The sequence below is a fragment of the Emys orbicularis genome, chromosome 1 (assembly GCF_028017835.1).
Source record: "Emys orbicularis isolate rEmyOrb1 chromosome 1, rEmyOrb1.hap1, whole genome shotgun sequence".
NCBI lineage: Eukaryota > Metazoa > Chordata > Testudines > Emydidae > Emys > Emys orbicularis.
Genome location: NC_088683.1, coordinates 197,287,072 through 197,307,261, shown reverse-complemented (window position 1 = coordinate 197,307,261; position 20,190 = coordinate 197,287,072). Strand labels below are relative to the sequence as shown.

Genomic DNA, 20,190 nt, shown 5'->3' with positions numbered 1-20,190 from the left:
TTTCACTGTAAGCAAAAATTTTCTGAACCATGATTTTTTTCAATGAAATTTTTCATCAAAAATTAAAATAAGCCCTGCAAAGAATTTTGACAGATATTTTAATCTTCTCCCGACATCTGACGTTTTTTCAACCAGCAACAGAGCAGGCTGCAAGTATTATAATAAAAAAAAATACAAAACTTTTTTTTTAAAAAGTTTAAACCCCTCAACTGTAGCTATAACTCTTAGGCTGAAGTGTACATCAGATTAGTGTTATCACCTGTTTATCCCTTTGGGTTAATGACAATGGAACATTCTTACCTACATTAGTTACAGACAGAAGAAAAATTTTATTTTACAATATTCATTTGAAAAAATTAGTTATGTTGTTGATGGCAAATTGGTTATTGGGTGCTAGTTCTTTTTAAGTTTGCACATTTATGCTGTACACGACAATACCAACTAATCTACGTTGTAAAAATTAATATCTTCATAACTTGGAGATTTTTTTCTATTCAGATCAAACATAAAACTAATCTTTCCACATGTGTTAATGAATGTGAGATTGGTATCACATTTACATTTCAGTTTTATTTTGCTATAGAGTTAAATGGAACTGACTTAAAATTCTTGGACTTGTTTACAGACCTCCAAGCTTATAATTTATAATAAATAATGGTTTAAACTTCTTAGTTGGGAGGAAAACAAAACCCCTATGATTTAGAAGTCTTTTCTAATGACTAATTAAGGGACAAAATTATGGTATAAATCAGTGATACTCTGAACTCAGTGGTCCAGGAGCCAAATTAGCGATCAGCATTACCCAAAAGAACCACAGTAGTGAGAATTCATTGTTTCATTTACTATTTATATATATAATTGTTTCATTTTCTCTCTCTCTCAAAATAGTAAATGAAACAATATATATATATTCTCACAGCAAAATGACTGATCAACTACAAATGGTTAATAACCTAGTAAAAGCATCCTGATTGGTTGTTAACTAAATCACACAGTGTTTTAATATCATGTGCTGCAAAGAGTAGCAGGAGACATATTAAAGAGCCACTTGCGGTTTGCGAGCCTCAGTCTGAATATCACTGGTATAAAGTAAAATTTGCTCAAGGAAAATAGGTGGACCTAGAAGATTTAAAGCTAAGGTTAATGTGAACGATTTCAATTTTGATTAAGACCTTAAAATATGCAAAAACAGAAACAAATTGTCTGCTTAATCTGCTCAAGTTTTATGGTTTACTTTGCTCAAGTATTTTTTCAATGTGCGTCTGATCTTATTTTTTTATTTATTTTTCACTGAATTATGTCTACAGGTCTGGGCTTCTAGGTCTAGTCCTTTACTCATTGTGGAACTCCTGAGTTGACAGTTAAAAAATAGTTCATGGGTGGGTGGGTGGTTGGATTTAAATGTATAAACACACACACACACACACACACCAACAAAAATTATGTGGTAATGGTTGAGGAGGAAGATTTCTGGGGACTGTTTCCTTCTTACACTAATATCTTGTATGATATCGTAGTTCCTGTAGGGTCTAACTTTAAATTAGTTCTTGCTGTGCAAAATATTTAAATCTACCCTAATTGTGATTAGATCATTGTATTTAGGTCAAAGGAAAATTGAGTCATACCAATTTATTAAGAGTTTATCTGGGCAAATTAATCTGACCTCTGCAATAATGACAGTTTTTTTGGGACGAGGGGCAGTTTCTATGCAGAAGGTAGAAAAATAGGTCAAGTCAAATATATGAACAGCGTATACTTTTTCTCTGTTGTCTGATCTTGCATGCTTTGCAGGAAATATTTTTTTCTTTCACTTTAATGGTTCAGTATGTTTTTTTTTAAATAGTTTTTGCATATATTTTCTCTTTATAATGAAATGGAGTCTTCAAGCTACCACTTACAGTGACTTTTTATACTATAGAAGAACACAAATTCCCTACCTTCCAAAATACCTGCCATAGGATCTCTACCTCAGTTTCATATGTCCCATAACCACAAGCCAGTGATGGGGTTCTCGGTACTGATTTCAAGTCCCCCTGCAAGTTAGCTTTTGCAGTAGGTTCACCTAGTTGTAGTTAATATGCAAAAGGTAGTGTTTTAAAGGAAATGCTTTATTTTCCTATTTTAAATTTGGGAAGATTAGGGCAAATCTAAAAAGCATGTGTGATGCGTTGTCACCGCTGGGGTGCAGCCTCGGAGCTGTGGGAACCACGGCGCCCCTCTCCGACACACAGCTGGGTTGGGGACACAGCCACAGGCCCTGTTATCACCCAATGCTCACACAAACTAGGCTACTTGAGTTCAACAGCAGACAACAGCCAGTTTCCCAGGTCCCCAGGCATGCACCCCCCTTGGGAGTATAAACCCAAAATTATACTGTCTTGCACTGCACAGGGATCTGATATTAATATGTTCGCCCCTTCCTCAATGTGGAGAGGAATATGCACCATACGCTTGTGTTAAACCAAGCTGAGATTTTTACCAGACACTTTCAAAGTCACACTTGGTTAGATTAACACATAAACAAGTTTATTAACTACAAAAAGATCGATTTTAAATTATTATAAATGATAGCAAACAGATCAAAGCAGCTTACCTAGTAAATAAATAAAATCGCAAACTAAGCCTAAAATACTAGAAAGATAGGATATGAATTAGCAAATTCTCACCCTGGCTGATGATACAAGCAGGCTTGCAGTTTCTTAAGGGCCAAGCTACATTTGCTTTGAGGTTTGGGATCCCCACCCCAGTTCCCAGTCCTTTTTTTCAGGGCTTCTCTCAGATGATGTCACTCCCTGCCTTGTATAGCTTTAGCATATGGTGGGAACCCTTTGTTCTAAACTCAGTTCCCAGCCCAGTTTGTGGAAAAATACAGCTACCCAAAATGGAGTCCAGAGTCATGTGGACTGGTCACATACCCTTGCAGAGTCATAGCAGCCATTACTTTCAAGCTGGCCGAAATGTCCACAGGGAGGCTCACCAGGTGGGGGATAAGCTTCTCTTAAGGCCTGTTGTTTTCCCTAATGGCCCAGTACCCTGAGTGGGCCCTTCAGAACCAGCTATTTAGACTGGAAGCATCTTGCCTAGTGGGTGTCAGCAAGGTGTGACTACATGTGAAATAGATACATAGTCACTATTCATAACTTCAGATACAAAAATGATACATGCATAAAAATAGGATAATGATATTCAGCAAATCAGAACTTTTCCAATGACACCTGACATGAATCATCTTGTACAAAATGCATTATAATCATATCATAAATAATACCACTATGAAGAATATGGGGTCCAGTGTCACAGCATGTTTCCTGTCTTTTACATGATTTATATACACAGGCAAACCTTTATACATCAGTCGAATTAAGGATGTCACTTAAGCAAATGAACTTAATTATGCTTGCCACTCACTTATTAACTCTTAATTACCAGTTTGTCACAATCTTCATGTTCTGCTCTTACTGAAATCAGTTAGTTTTGTTACTGATTTCATCTGAAACAGGAGCAGGTCTTTGACAGGGGGGTTAGAAAAATCACCCTTAAAAGGTGACCAACAAGTGGCCATGCAGTGCCATTGTCTGACTGAATTAGGTTGAGATTTGTAAGATTGTGGAGATTTGTAAAATTGAGTATTTCAATGCAGGTATTCTATGGAAGCCTGGATTTTGTGCTTTCACAAGCTCAAGTGACATATGTATATGAAGTATCATTTTCTTTTAGTAATACAGTATCTTTTATGTACTCATAGCGCCATACACAATTCAAAGCAAATACAGTCTTTGGCTGTTACTCTTAGATAACCATTTTGTTCAGTAGCTTACATCGATTTGGGGCTTCTACAATTTAACAGATGGAGTGAGTTGCATATAGATGGGGAGACTTGTGTGAGGTCACTGATTCCAGTGGGGCAGCAGAACAACAATATCTTAGGGCAGGTCTACACTAACCCCCAAATTCGAACTAAGGTACGCAACTTCAGCTACGTGAATAACGTAGCTGAAGTTCGAAGTAGCTTAGTTCGAACTTACCTCAGTCCAGACGTGGCAGGCAGGCTCCCCCGTCGACTTCGCGTACTCCTCTCGCTGAGCTGGAGTACCGCAGTTGACGGCGAGCACTTCCGGGTTCGACTTATCGCGTCCAGACAAGACGCGATAAGTCGAACCCAGAAGTTCGATTTGCTTGCCGCCGAACTAACGGGTAAGTGTAGACCTACCCTTAGAGATTTGGAAAGAACCAACACTTGCTAGGTGGCAGCAAAATGTACTACACCCTGCCTTGTTGGAACACGCACTGTTGTATGGGAAGGGAAGATGAATGAATATGCTGGTATTATGGTGATGCAGTATTTTGTTTATTAGGGGTCCTTGTCAGTTGGTTAATGGTAGCTAGTTAGCCGGCTGAAATGCTGGGTTTGACGTTCCAGAGGTTTACACTGTAATATGTACCTTCAAATGCTTGTTCTAAAATCTTCATTCTTGACCCTCCTTCTTTCAATTAATTCATTACCATGTTGCTTCTAATATTGTCTGCTTCACCGGGGTGTGTATAATTCCATTAAACTTAGTTTTATTCTGCGTCTTTATACTACACCAACTATCTTTGCCAATCTAGCTGCGAATTGGTTATCTTTCTTCTTTTTGTGATGGAGCAAACTCATTGCCATTTGTTTCAACTGCACAGTAGAGCATGCCCCATGCAGGACTCTCCAGTGGCTGGGTATGCTGTGGCACTGTAACTGAGAGAAGGGAGATTTTCTTGTAGTCTCAGTGCTGGCACTCAGGCAGCATGGAGAAGGAGGAAACAACCCTGGCTGGAATGCAGAGAGGTGAGGAGTGCAGGGAGAAAGGATGGAGGCAGGAACTTGGGGACAAGATCGGGGGGGAGGGGGAAAAGGTTTGGTTTAGTGCAGGGGTTGGCAACGTTCGGCACGCGGCTCGCCAGGGTAAGCACCCTAGCGGGCCGGGCCAGTTTATTTACCTGCTGACGCGGCAGATTCGGCCGATCGCGGCCCCCACTGGCCGCAGTTCGCCGTCCCGGGCCAGTGGGGGCGTCGGGAAGCAGCGCGGGCGAGGGATGTGCTGGCTGCGGCTTCTCACCGCCCCCATTGGCCCGGGACGGCTAACCACGGCGAGTGCCGCGATCGGCCGAACCTGCCGCGTCAGCAGGTAAATAAACTGGCCAAACGTTGCCGACCCCTGGTTTAGTGTGATATCAGCACACAGGAATGCTGTGGCAGTGGTAGGGTTAGTAACCAATTTTCCAGGGTGACATTCAACTACTTTAATAGCTAGATGCCCTTTTCTTTTTCTGCAGTCTCCTGACTCATTCATCAAACAGGGTGAATGAGAGGGTGTCTGTTGCCTGTAGGACCCCTGCCTCATTTGTTGCTGAAGTTGGAAGATGTGTAGTGAATGAGATGGGGGACTTCAGAAAGAAAAACCTTAGTTCTGACATTTCCTAATTCTGGAGTGGTTGACTTTGCAACCAGATTTGGGTTGTTTTGCCATGTATCATGTTTGAGTGGCCGCACCTTGATTTGTGGTGCAGCGTTTTTGGACCACTACAAGAAAACATGATTATCACAACAGTTATGACCTGGAGAGTCCAAACTAAATGGCAGGTTTTCAAATAACCTTGCTCTGATGACCTGGAACATGAGGTTGGGGTAATGAACATCGTTAATAAGTGAGAGGGAGAAAGGAGGGCATTTCACCGCAGGGTCAGATATAAGATGCCGTTTTTCTTTAAAGAAGAAAAAAAAAAAAAACCCTAGAAAAGCAAATGTATTTAAAGCCTATATGAACCACCGTTAGATGCTGCAGTGCTTTAAAATGATTTTTAAGTGATGCATCTGTAAAAGTGCCAGAACTTGTAATGAAGCATATTTAAATGGTTTTGCATCTAAACAAATGCATTCTCTATTTGCATGGTGTGTAAAATCTGAATGACACCTGCATTCTATCTGAAAAAGAGAGAACAGACGTTTTCATTATCAAATGCAATCAAGCAGAAAAGTATCAAAGTGAGCAGAAATTCCCATTTACAGCTATGATTGAAGCATTACTTGGAGGGAAAAAAGGGCCAAGGAGAATAGCCCAGTTTTATACAGTTACGTAACAGGATATTTTATGACTAGAAAGGATTGTTGGACACTTTTTGGCAGCATCCCTTGAGTACACGAGACTTAAGGCTCAGTTGCACCCGTTTTAGACTAACTGAGCTATTGGCTGCTGCCTACCACTTCATTAGGTTTTGTTTATCTTTTCTGTCTTAAGTACACATTATACACTTTCTATAGTTCATTATTTCATTGAGGCAGATGTTGCCCCCTTGATTATGCATTAAAACTTACAAAATTCTGGAGACAAAGGCCTAAAAATAAAAATGTGGTATCAGGTATTGGGGCTTCTCAAAAAGATGAATGATCATTATTTATATACGGTAGAACACAGAGCCCTGGGTCAAAATTGGGGTTGTGTTGTGCTAGACTCTCTACTGACATAGAGACAGACATAATCCCTGCCCCAAAGAGTTTATAATCTATTCCTTTTATTTCCCGAGGGTGTAACTCACCTGATTTCTTGTGTGTCCCATGCACAGGACAAGCTGTCCTCATGCATCTTGTGCCATCATAGGATGCATGGAAAATGGTACTGTTTAATGTCTATGATTTGCAAAATTATGTTGGAGGAATTTAGTGATTAAGAATGACAGTACAATTAGAGTCAGCATTTAAGGTAAATCAATTTTATATCCGATCAAGATAAATTTGTTAATTGAAGCCTATAATTTTCTGTACTCTGACACTGTGGATTAACCTCGCTCCTTGTGTAACGTTTTTGACTTTAGGGGAGTTACACTAAGGGTGAATCTGGTCATATGTCAATGTTAAAAAATCTCATTCTTCTTGGATTTTTATTTAAATATAACTTTATAAAAATGTCCTTTATCTCTTCAGACTTTTAATATAGCAGGGGCAGGGAGTATGTCTCAATCCCTTTTTGTAAAGCACTGTGTAAACTTCTGTCCTTTCCTGAGGCCAGGGCATTTCTCCCTACCCAGCATTGCCCTGAGTTAGTGGTCCAACAGCTCTTCTTTGTAGTGCAGCTTTCAGGAATCTAAAGTGCAGTGAACAGCATAGTATTCAACCTCAGAAGATGTAACCCATAGCTTCATTTAGATGGTAGTATACTGCATACTACTAATTCAGCCATTGATAAATAGGTGGAACATAGCTCTAAAGTATTCCAACCTGCATCATCTTCAGTGCTTTAAACTAACAATCCCTCTGTGGGTTAGGGATGTGATTAGTGAAAATCACACCTCTGTAGTCCAGTTCTTTGCCTCTCAGTTCTAGAAGTGCCATTGTTGCCTTGCTTGATTTGACCAATGATGAGTCTTAAGAAAAAGACAAATTGATTATCAGTTACACAAATGGAAAATGACTGCCTAGGAAGAAGTTCTGCAGAGAAGGATCTTGGGGTTATAGTGGATCACAAACGAAATATGCATCAACGATGTTAAACTGTTGCAAAAAAAGTGGACACCATTCTGAGATGTATTAGCAGGAGTGTTGTAAGCAAGACACAAGAAGAAATTCTTCCGCTCTACTCAGCACTGATAAGGCCTCCACTGAAATATTGTGTCCAATTCCGGAAGGATGTGAACAAATTGGAAAATTTCCAGAGGAGAGTAAGAGAAATGCTTTAAGGTCTAAAAAATGAGGAGAGATTGGAAAAAATGGGTTTGTTTCGTTTGGAGATAAGACTGGGGATGTGATGATAGTGTTCAAGCATGTAAAAGTTGTTATAAAGAGGAGAGGGTGATAAATTGTCCACTGAGGACTGGATAGAAAGTAACAGACAAACACCTGTTAGGGATGGTCAAAATAATCATTGGTCCTGCCTTTGTGCAGGTGACTGGACTAGATGACACATCGAGGTCCCTTGCAGTCCTACATTTCTATGAATCTATGATTCAGTTCCCTGCTCCCTTATAAGTCACTGGCCAGAGAGACTGTTGCCTCTACCTCACTTCGACACCATCTGATACCTTCCAGGAGCAGAGGCTGAATGTGCTGCACAGCAGCTACAAATATTTGTGTCTTATAGGTTCCATGAGGGCATGGAGCTCACAAACTCATTTTGAATGCAGAATAATAATATATCCCTGTGGGTTTTCTGTTATTGTTGTGAGTAAATTGCAAGCATTATGGTGTGGCACACTGGGGTGATAAAATCCATTCTCTCCCAGAAATTTGCTGACTTTGGCTTTTAATGACTTAAAATCACTAGCATCGAATACAGGAGAAAAAAATCAGTTGGACTACAAATATCATCGATCATTAGCAAATGGAGGCACACTCCTTTTGCTGAAGTGTGATATTGAAAAACTTTCCCTGTTAGTTAATTTTTAAAGCAGACTTTTTAAATCAATAAGTAATTCTCAAGAGCCAGCACAGAGTCAGTAGCCAGCACGTTTCCTTGCCTAATAATAAACATATAATTACTTCACTATAACTTATTTAACCATTATTTCAACATGTAAGCACTGGACCATTTTTGTTCATTCATTTGAAATGTGAGTACTTTAATTTTCTTGGAGGTTGCTAGAAACAAGTATGCTTCAGGGAGCAGATAAACTCATGCCACTTGAATCATGTATTCTTCTTTGAGTGCTGGTCCCTATTTGTATTCCACTGTGGGTACACCTGCACTCCATGTGCCAGGGCTGGAGAATTTTGAAAGCAGTGTCTGTTGGTCCGCACATGCTCCCTCATCCTCTTTTTGCCCCTGACTGAGGATATAAAGGGTGGAATGGGTGACCACCTCTCCAGTTCCTTCTTACCATCACATAGTCTGGGTTGCAACCTCTAATATCCTGAGCTTCATCTTTATTTCTTTATCTACGCACATGCACACACACACACACACCTATATGAAATGTATCTGTAAATAGATTTTAGAAGACGTTAGGATTTATAGTTTTATATAATAGTTTTAAATGTTTTGTAATTAGTTCGCCTCCCTGACCTGGGGAGCCCCCTATACACCCCCAGACCGTGTTTCAGTACAGTACTATGCCTACCACTCCTGGCTTCAAAATTTGTGCCTGTGCTACTTCTCAGTCAATGACAACCATCAGTGCTGCTTATACTGCCTTGGAGAACCTCACATCGCGGCAAAGTGCAGTATATGCCAATCGTTCTCTGAGAGGGGTGGAAACTTTGCCTCAGAAAGCATCCAGTAGAAAAGGCCATGAGGCTGCAGTTGGACTTTGGCAACTTGAGGGGGAGCGTAAACACCGAAAACTCCATCTTCACCCCGACGCAGATTTAGACTTCATCAGGACATCCTTAAATTCAATCACAGCAAGGCCTTACCTGCCAATGAATAGGTTTCAAAAAGTGTATTCACCAAACCAGCAGTCCATGAGCACCATAATAGCTGTTTTGCCAAAGTACTATCATCTCTGGTGTGGTAGAAGAATCCTCACCATGTATGCGTGGGCGTTTCCTTCCTTGCTACCCCATCGGATAGGACAACTGTTACAGTCACTTCCCTGTTGGACTGGGGAACTGACATGGGCAACCATACAGTGTAGGGCATCTGGACATTTCAAGAGTCCAGAATGCTGTCCAGTATTTTGGAATTGCGAGCAGTTCAAAGGGTTGGCAAAGCCTTTCTCCTTTTATTCAGGATTGCAGTGCCTGCATCATGTCAGACAATATCATGACCATCTTTTACATCAACAAACAGGGAGGAACGAGATGCATCCCACAGTGTGCGGAAGCAGTCTGTGGAACAGGTGCACTAGTAGTCACATCAGACTATCTTCTAGAGAGCCAGAATGTGCCTGCAGACATTTTGCTGTTGACCACAAAACCAGTCAAAAAGGTTTCCTAGACTATTTGTTGCCATAGCAGAAAGAGTTTGGAGTTAAGCTATATCCTCCCAAAGAATCTCTAAGTGGATCTCAGGCTTTATTTTGCTCTGCTATCAGCATACACTAACTTAATAGTATCACCTGTCTGATCTTCTTCCCCCATCTCATGGGGTAAGGGCCCATTCCACAAGTGCTCAAGCAACATCTATGGCGTTGCTTCAAGAAGTACCTTTACTTGATATCAGCAAAGCAGCTTACATGGAGTTCCGTCCACATGTTTGCGAGGCATTAAGGTTTAGTTCAGGTCTCCTCTGCTGAGGCATCCTTTGGAATGGTGGTCCTTCTTTTGGCTCTGTCATTTGCATCCTCGCACCCCTCCTCCTACTTAAGTATTGTCAGTCACCTATAGTGGAATACACATAGGGACCAGCACTGAAAGAAGAAGTTACTCACCTTTGTTACTGGAAGCTCTTTGAGATATTTGGTCCCTGTCTGCATTCCACTTCCTACCCTACTTCCCCCCTTCTTCAGTTCATCTTTTGGATTCCCGGTAGAGAAGGAACTGGAGAGGCAAGTGCACTGCCTCACCCTTTATCGCCTTAGACAGAGGCACAAGAGGGCGAGGGTGCATGTGCAGACCAACAGACACTGCTTTCAAAATTCTCCAGCTCCAGGTGCATGGAGTGCAGGTGTACCCACAGTGGAATGCAGATAGGGGTGACACATCTCAAAGAATCTCCAGATACCAAGGTAGGTAACTTCTTCCTACTGTCCAGACAATATCCATACAATAGAGTATATCAGTTCTCTGACAGCTTCCTGCTAGTTATTTGTCCAATATCTCCATGTTTGTAACTTTAAAAAAAAAAAAACTGCAATGCCAGAATTACTACAAAATTATGATTGCAGTGCAATAAATCATGTTGTTCATCATATTTCCCCCATAATCGTAAACACCAGCACTGCAGACATTTATTCCCGAGTGTGTTTTTCAACACTCTTTAATTGTACAGCAGGTGGATCCCTCCTGGCTAATTAAAGTATAGTGCTCAAGAGAGAGGCAGTGATCACGCATTAACTTGGTATACAGAGCTGACAATCGGATGATCTCAGTGTGTTGTTAGGATGTTGTTTCAGAGTACCATTAACCTTCTCAGTTAACCTGTGTGCTATCATGCTGGTGAAACTGGGTTAAACTGAAAAGGGACTAAAATACTATTTTTTTTTTAAAGCTACACAATAACAATGCCCTGTCATTTACTAAAATACTTTAGAATGATTTGGAATGGTGATTTGGTGTCAAATTTGTTCTGGATGTAAAGAATGTAAATATGTTCCAATATTCTTCAGATTCATGTTTTAATGTTTGTCAGATAGCCAGGTCACAGCAAACACTAACTTAATGGTAAAGGCCATTGAAGTCTTCGGTCCTGGAGATGTTGTATTAGGAACATAGGAATTGCCACACTGGATTAGACCAGAGAGTATCCTGACTCTCTGGAAGGTACTGGTACCACATTCGTCAGTAGAAAGTTAAAGAATCCTTATAGTGGGGAAGTATTGAGTAACCTGTCTGTTAGGGAAACTTTCTCATTAGCCTTTATTAGTTGGAGGTTGACTTCTTCACTGTTAAGTTTTAAAAACAAAAATTCGGAGACTGAAATAATGAGTGAAATGAAGACTTCATATTGTTTTCTTCCAGTTGGTGAGTTTGTGAGTGATGCCCTTCTGGTGCCAGATAAGTGCAAGTTCCTCCACCAGGAAAGGATGGATATATGTGAAACTCACCTGCACTGGCACACTGTTGCTAAAGAGGTACAGTATATAATTTATCTTGACATTTCTAGCCATCTTTCTTTCAAGTGGTATCACTTTCCTGGGATGCATCTAATTACAACAGTGTTGTTATAGAGAAAATTGGGGGATTGGTCCTGCTTTGAGCAGGGGGTTGGACTAGATGACCTCCTGAGGTCCCTTCCAACCCTGATATTCTATGATTCTATGAAAATGGTGAGGACACAGTTGTATTTGTAAATATTTATTGATGGGTGGTGAATTGGTGCTTTTAATTAGGAGAAAACCAGGAAAAGTTCTGTTACGTTTATTTTGATTCATAAGCAGTATTATTTTGTAGCTTGATGTGTCATGTAGAGTTGATGTTTGAATTTTCATATTATTGTTGTTTTATACCATATTCTCAAATTTGAACACTCCTGATTTTTTTTATGCAAGTTCCAGTGTTTGTGAAGGTTGACTTATCAGTTTGACTTAACATTGCTCTTCTGTTGAAGAACTAAGATTACATCTGTAATGTCACTACTCCGTGCTTGGAAAATAAGAACATCTATTTCCATAAACTTTTGTCCCACATCGTACATGGCAGTATTAAGCTCTCTAATTCCTTTTAATCACCTTTAATGCTTGACTCACTCACTTGTAGTAGTAGTAGTAGTAGTAGTAGTATAATTTTGTGCTAAGTGCTTCATAGAATTAAGACATGACTCCGGCCTCAAAGAATTTACAATCTAATCTCAGAGATGATGCAACAAATGAGGTCAAGAAGGGGGATGGGAAAGAAATAGGAGAGAGAGGACAAGGAAACTTGTGAGGACAATGTGTAAAACTGATAAAAAGCACAGAACATATGATTTTACAACTCACTGACATTTTATTAAAGACCCTCTGAAACTTAATTTTGTAGGTGTCATGCATCCAAATGATATCTTAGTCCTTTGTAGGTACATGTCTTCTTAAAGGTAAACTGACAAGAGTTTAGAGTTGCAAATTACCATTTTGCATGGACCCTCCTGGAAGTCTGTTTGACCCTGTAATATCAGCTCACAATGACATGCTGAGGGGTGAAAACATTTAAATGTTTTCTTCTTTTCCACATGTTCTGTGTGGTTTTGTCTTTTAAGTGTTTTGTGCAACCTCTTAAATGATGCATAATTAACACTTTTCCAATATGGCTAGAAGGTACCATATTAAACGAGGAATCAAACCTCAATGTATCAAGTGCGTTAGGTGTTGATCTCCTCTTCAGTAGCACTATTACATAGGCAGGGCAAACTGTCACTCTCCAGTGGTTAATTCTGCACAGCAAAAGCAAACCCTCAAAGTAGTTCTAGGTAAGAGGATGTAGGATTTGTCAGGTGTATGTGAGGGGATGAAATCTTTTGGCAAGGAGAAGAGTTGAGGAGAAGGAAAAGCTTGTTGCCTAAAATAACTAGACTGTGGTTGGGTGCCCATGTTCCCACGCTGAATGAATTTATCAGTCACAATAGTTGAGAGATCAATTAACAAGCTAACTCTAATTTTCTGAGGCTGTACACAGACTTTTATTATTTTCTTAACATCTATGCCAACTTTTCCTTGGCCAGCTCACTGTGTAACAATGTTGTCACTGTTCTCTTTATTTTTGTAGTCCTGTAGTGAAAAGAGTATGAATCTGCATGATTACGGTATGCTGCTGCCCTGTGGAATTGACAAGTTCCGTGGTGTGGAGTTTGTTTGCTGTCCATTAGCAGATGAAAGTGACAATGTTGATTCAGCTGACGCTGAGGAAGACGATTCCGATGTCTGGTGGGGAGGTGCGGATGCAGATTATGCAGATGGAAGGTAAGAGTGGTGTTTCTCCTTTCTGGTTTACTGAAAATTGTCAGAAGTTTGTTTGGAAAGACTAAAAGTTAGCAGCAGAGTCTTTGATATGAGCACACTTGATGGATCTTCACATTGTTTGAAACATTTGAAGTGACCCAAAATGTCTGGGTTTTAATATGTTTTTGATTTTTACAAAACCATAAGGTTTATAACGTTTTAATTGTTTTTTTTTAAATGCAATGAAAAATGTCTTGTTGGACTGTAAACATTCCCTGGCAGTATTTGCGACCCAACACTATATTGTGCAAGCATATGACAACCAAAAATTGAAACAGGCTACCTGGGAAGCTTTCATTGGCAAGCTGAGTGAACTGGAAAAAATGCACAGCCAACCCTATTAGTGATAAGTGAGGTGTTTTAAAACCCCCTTTTTAGTTTTATTAACATAGGTGTTAGTGACACAGTAAGAAGACTTTTAAGCTGGCAGCATGCCTTTTAATTATGAATTGAAAAGGTATTTTCAAAAATCTATTTAAATGGCCACACAATGACAAGACATATTCTTCTTTACTAGACACTGCCTGCATTAAAGTTGCAACTATGTTAGGGGAGTCACTTTGCAAGACAATTGCGCAGCGACCATGTTACAATATGGACTGGTTTTGCCTGTGTATGTGGGGAAAGAACATGGCTATACCTTGGTTCCTTTAACAATTTAGCATCATCTAAACATACCAAAGGGATGCTGGATTAAGCTTGGGGTATGATCATACTGTAACTGGGTATCCCAGGTTGATATGGCCTTTTTCATGGTAGCCTACTAACTGCATTAGGGTTATACAGGTGTAAGTGAGAGCTGAGTACAGTTCTATTCAAATCTTAAATATCTCTGGGGAATTAATTTTAAAATACAATGAAAGTTACCCTCCTTTACTAAACTAAAATCCAGGGTCATGATTCTGTATTTGACCAAACATCACAGCATACTAGATTAAGTCAGGAAGTGCAGAGTTTAGATGTTGGTAGTGTCAATTTTTAGAAAGGGGAAACAAAATCCAAATCTCAGAAATTGGCTGATTAATTCCTTTTCATCTTCTGCATTCATTTCACAGCACCTTAGAACCAGGACGAGCCTGGGAGACTGGAGGGAGTTCAGAGAAGAACAACAAAAATGATTAGGGGCAGGGTGGATAAATTTATATGGCAAGATTAAAAATGCCAAATGTATATAGTTTGCCTTAGCAATGGCTAAAATGGGAACATTAGCCTACAAGTGTTTCAGGGATGTAAAGATGAAGGATGGAGATAAATGACTCTAACTAGGAGTAATGGGCTAATATTGGCAATGGAATGACATTAGGACAACGAAAAATTAGACTGAATATCAGGGAAATCTTTAACAAGAAGATGTATTCAATTGTGGAAATGTCTTTTGGGGAAGGAGCAGAAGCCATATCATGGAGAACACTGAACACTAGGTTGAACACAGTACTAAAAAAGCTGTTGCAGGGAACAGGTCTTTAATTGCAAGGGGATGGATTAGATGAACGAAATTAAGGTCTTTTCTCTGATTCCTTGTCACAAAAGAGTAGTATCAAGGCCCCTGCTTTTGGCCCCATCTAGGGAGGAAGACATCTTCAGTCTTGGAATATTTGATTTTTCTTAATGAGTACATCTAACAGCCAAAGTGTAGCAATAGAACTCACTTTCGAGGAGGTTTATAGGCCAGCTCTCACAGCATCGTTTTGTAATTTCTGTATATTTGGTTTATGCATTGCTGATTGGGTTTCAAGTTGTTGAAAATGTGGGCTAAGAATGAAAAATGTTTGCAGTCCTCAAATTAATTTCTTCCTATATAAAGATGGAGAAATTTGCAAAAATGAAATATTCTCCTTTAATATGTCTGGTCGAAGATATCTAAAAATATGAAATAAAAATGTTCTCATAATGGTGCACGTTACAGCAATTAACAGCAATTATGAGGGATGTATATAACGCAATCTGAATTATCCATTTGTTTCAATTGTTCATGTTTGTCACTGGGGAAGCATACAGAATCTACTCATAAAGCAATTCAAATTCTAAATTGAGCAGGTCAAGGATGACTTCAGAAAACTAATATTCTATTAGAGCATCAACTGGAGTTACATTTGAATCCAATCCTGAAATTCCAAGTGAATAGTAAAAGCTTTTTTCATATAGAAATACCTACAGCAAATCTGGAAAGGCCACGTTGCTTTTACGAAGTAGTTGAACTTTAATTAAGATGAAGAGCTCGACAATTTGCAGTTCTTATAAACGAATTCACTAGTTTCATTTGCTGGTTCTTCAATCCTCAAGCTGCATCCAGTCCCTCCTCTGCCTTGAAGCCAAAAATACACTCATAGAAATGATTAATGAGTCCTTTTGCATCAAAATTAGAGTATCCTTGATATCAGGTTACAAAAATAGAATTTCCCACTTTGAACATGAGTAAGTTTAAATGCTGTATGCTTGATAGAATAACAAACATGAATCATATAATATATTATGCGACGGTATCTGACTACTAATATGTAACATTAGAAATTATGATCAAATTTTGGATTTCCAATCTTAGTTTTAAGTCAATAGGGAGGGATGCTGATATTGCTTGCTATACCACTAAACTAATGTTTTTATACCACTAAAGCAGTTTTCTTTGTTTGGAATGTTTACTTAGCTCCATGTAGTTTCACCATAAGTCAGTAACCTTACATTTACAGTGTTCCTTTCATCATGACGCCTTCCAAAAAGTTTAATATCTCTTCCTGTATGTGTATATTATGTGATACTGTATAAAAAGTACAGAAGCTGCTGGTAACTCCTGCATTAATGGAGCTTCTGTTTCTATCCCTCTTTTTTTCAATAGCTTTTAATTTGATAAAACAAAATTGTGGGGGAGGTGGTAAAGCTTTAGCAAAATCAGTTGGGTGATGTGAGTGTGAACACTTATTTTCCCCATAACGGGTGGTGAGAAAACAACTGAAGTTAGAACCTTCAGACGTGGCTTTTGTAGCTTTTACGGCATTCAGATTAAGAGGAAAGACAAGTTCAGTTTTGGAGACAGCAAATTTTAGACAGCAGTGGGTCAACCAAGAAGAGCAAGGAGACAGATAATGAGAAGTAAATTTACAAGTAATCCACATAAAAGTGGAGGTGGAAACCTTAGTGGAAGTGCGGGTGGAGAAGAGGAAAGGAGCAATGACAGAACGTCGAGGAATGTCTACAGGCAGAGAAAGGAGGATAAGGATTCAATAAAAGGATTTTAATTATTTTATTATTATACATGTAATTTAAAACAAACAGCTAATCTATATTTGTTTTATTGTAAAGTCCCTAGGGTATTTTGGTATCTCTGCCCTGTAGATTTTACAATCTAAATAGGTACGACAGAAAGTGTAAAGAGAAACAAATGCACAGGGAAACTTGCCCAAGGTCACACCACAGGTTAGTGACATAGCTGGGAATTGAACCCAGGTTTCCTGAATCCCAGTCCAGTACCCTGTCCACTAGAACCTGACTTTTGGGGGAAGAATTTATTCGAAATCATGCAGCTGTAACAGAAGTCTGTTTTTTTTCTTTTATTACTTTAACTTTTGTTTTGACTTTTACTTTCATTTTTCTCAATTGTACATTTAGTAAATTAGCTTTGTGTCTCCTTTGTGCAATGATCTTGTCAAGAGCTGGAGTTTATAGCATACTTGGACTACATTTTTTCTTACCCTTTCAAGAAAAAATAGAATGCATGTAATTTAGTGACCCATACCAATGTCGATAAATTTGTATTCCTATTTGTAGTAGATTATCTGGGTCTCTTAAACTGACTGTCATACACACAATGCAGCATTAGTTTCTAGTGACAGCTTTTAACATCTTCATTGCTCTGTAAGGAATTGGCCTTTGGAATAGGATTTCAGAGATATAATAGAGAAAGAAGTGCAGTCCTTGAGCCTGCAGTAATTATCAGTGAAATTGCTTTATCATGCACTTAGCTGTCATTTACTGTGAAACATTTCTATTCATACAAAGATAAGTAAAGTAAGAAGATTTTATTTTAAAAAGACTTCATTATTTTATGCTATGACTTTAGCATCATTCTAATTTAAGAATTCTTTAACATGTCTGTTGCAGTTATATTATTTTGATATTTTTGTGCAGTGCTTTTGCAAAAGTGCAAAAAAGCTGATTAGAATTAATGCAGAGTGAATTTTATATTTAAGTAATACAGAGTAACTGAATATTTAAATAATTATAATGTGCGTTTTTCTGTTTTCTTTTTTATTAAAAGCTGATCAGTCTTGTCTTGTGTTTTAGCCCTATTGTGCAAATAGGAGCTATTAGCAGGTTTTACCAGATCTGGCTCTTCTTTAATTTTCATGCAGTAGCTAGCTATGTCCATAATGTTACCAAATACTCCACCTTAGAACCTAGTCCAGACCCACTCTCAGGACAGATACATGTCTTTTGTGAGTGACTGAACTCCTAGATCCCACATGTTTCTAAGCCTCTAAGTCTGGATAGTGACTGGTCACTGTCCCTAGCTCTGGATCTCAAAGGCACACTCCCAGAGGCTTACCCTTTGTATGACATTGGAACCTGCAATCCAGCTGCCCTAGACTCCAAAACCAGTCCCTCAGCCCTTTTCGGGCCACTCCAGTTGCTTAGACATGTTCCCCTCAGAGTCCACCTGCTGTGGGAGCTCTGGTTTCTAATTAAACCCTTGAGGGACAATGTGGCAGAAAAGCAAGGTCTTAGCAAAGGAATTTTTTTTTTAAACTATAAGCTCTTTACTCTTGTAAGCACTTTGAGAGTTACAGATCTGTGAAAAACAACAAAATCTTGCACACAGTCCCCCTTATTCTGATCTCACCCCTTTTCTGAGTCCTAGGTTTGGTCAGTGTCCTTAGACTTGGCAGAGTTTCTCCTCCTTCTCTTTCTCCTGCCTTTTTTTTCTGGTATGTGCCAGACAGTCTGTGTCCCCCTTTTGCTCATGTGCTTCTGCTGAAGGAGTTACAGGCTCCAGTTCCCCTCCCCATCCCCAGGCTTCTGTGTAGAGAGTAATTCAAACTCAGTGGCCCTAACAGTAGACAACCCGTTGTTCCAGAAGGGGAGAGTCACTCAGCATTGATTCAGATAGTCTTTCCACTAGGTGTCAAGGCCCTGTTACAAAAAAAGATGTTCTAATCCACAAACAAGGTTGCAACACAACATGGTCATGTTCCAAAATGAAAGTCACAGTACAAAGTGGAGCCCCTGAAAAAGAATGGGGTTCACAAAACAAAATGGAGCTCACAATTGGAAACAGATGAATCCCCACTTTGTCACATTCCTAGCTGCTCTAACTGTTCACAGTATGCTTTATACCCGTCACATTGCTTTAATTCTTCTTCTGTTGAATTGCTGCTGCGCCTGCTGTGCTGCATTGTGTTGTCCATTAATCTACTTTGTACGTTCCACTGCAGGTGGGTTTTATCTGGAATGGTCATCAGTGGTGGTTGAAGGTTCCTCATCAGTTGTACCTGATATTACATATTTTTTTGGTATATTCTACTTGGACAGCAGGTCCCCAGTGTGCCTTGTTCAGGTGTCTATTATGTGCTGCTTACATAATAGGCTTTTCTTGTTTTACCCCCTCCATTGATTACTTGTGGTTGAAGAAAAAAGAATGATTCTTATGTATGTTTATACTGCAAAAGTATTTGAAGCCTACTTAACATGTAAGTTGGCAGTAAGGCAGTGCACGTGCAAATGACAGTGAGATTTTTAGTGCTGGTTCTGGATGGAGGAGAGGGTGGGGCCGCTGCACAAGATCCCCAGAGCTGCTGCTGTGTCTTCCCTGCTGCCGCCTCTCTCCTTGCCTGGCTCCTGTGTGAGAGAATGTGCCAGGGCACAGGTGAGTAGGGTAGCTCAGCCAGCTTCCCAAGGGATTACGGGAGGCACCATGGCACATTATGACACGCCCCATGCTGGAAGCGGGCATGGCGGTGGCAAGGTTACCTCACTAGCTCACAGGGATGCTTTGCTCCTGCCCTGTGCACTGCTGCCGGGGTGCGGGAGTCCTGAAGGGAGGTGCCTGGCAGTGCCTAGGGCAGGTAAGAGAGTGCGGAGGGGGCTCCCTAAGTACAATCTCGCAAGCCAAACCCAACAGGACCCGACTACAAGGGTCATGTTGGGTATGAAAACAACTCAGTGCTCTCAAGCTCAGGTCGGGTTTGGATTGGCTGTGGTCTAGGCAGTTCCGGTTGGGATATAAAATTAGGTCTAACCAGATCTCTACTAAGCAGCACAGTGTGCCTTGTCAAAATCCCCATTCAGTATGTATTTTGGATCCATCACTGCTTCAGAATTTGTAAGTACTTTAGCATTGCTGGCCTGTACAGCTGACGAAAAGGTTGCAACCTTTACTCTCAAATGTGGCACTGGTAACAGTCATCCAGAACTTCGCTCCCTCCACCTAAACTACCGTAATGAACTTTACCCTTGAAGACTGTCTCAGAGGCAAACAGTGGAGCAGCTGTCCTCCTTCTGCACAACTGCGTTGCCCTGTGGTGACTCTGTCCACTTCCAGGTGCAACTCAAGAATGGTGCAGTTCAGAATGGTGGGCTGCATTCTGTTATAGGGGCTCCACTTTGTTTTGTAACTTTCATTTCAGAGTATGAGCATGCTCTGTTGCAGCTTTTTTTGTG

General features: G+C 39.9%; 1 protein-coding gene across 2 annotated transcripts in view; it reads left to right on the top strand.

Annotated features, from left to right (window-relative positions):
- The window catches only part of APP (amyloid beta precursor protein), a 326,391-nt gene that overhangs the window by 129,922 nt on the left and 176,279 nt on the right, over positions 1-20,190 (top strand). For both annotated transcript variants that reach the window (XM_065418260.1, XM_065418252.1), the window contains exons 4-5: positions 11,585-11,697; positions 13,307-13,500. In XM_065418260.1, the coding sequence (XP_065274332.1) occupies positions 11,585-11,697; positions 13,307-13,500 (307 nt within the window). The remainder of the gene's footprint in view (positions 1-11,584; positions 11,698-13,306; positions 13,501-20,190) is intronic.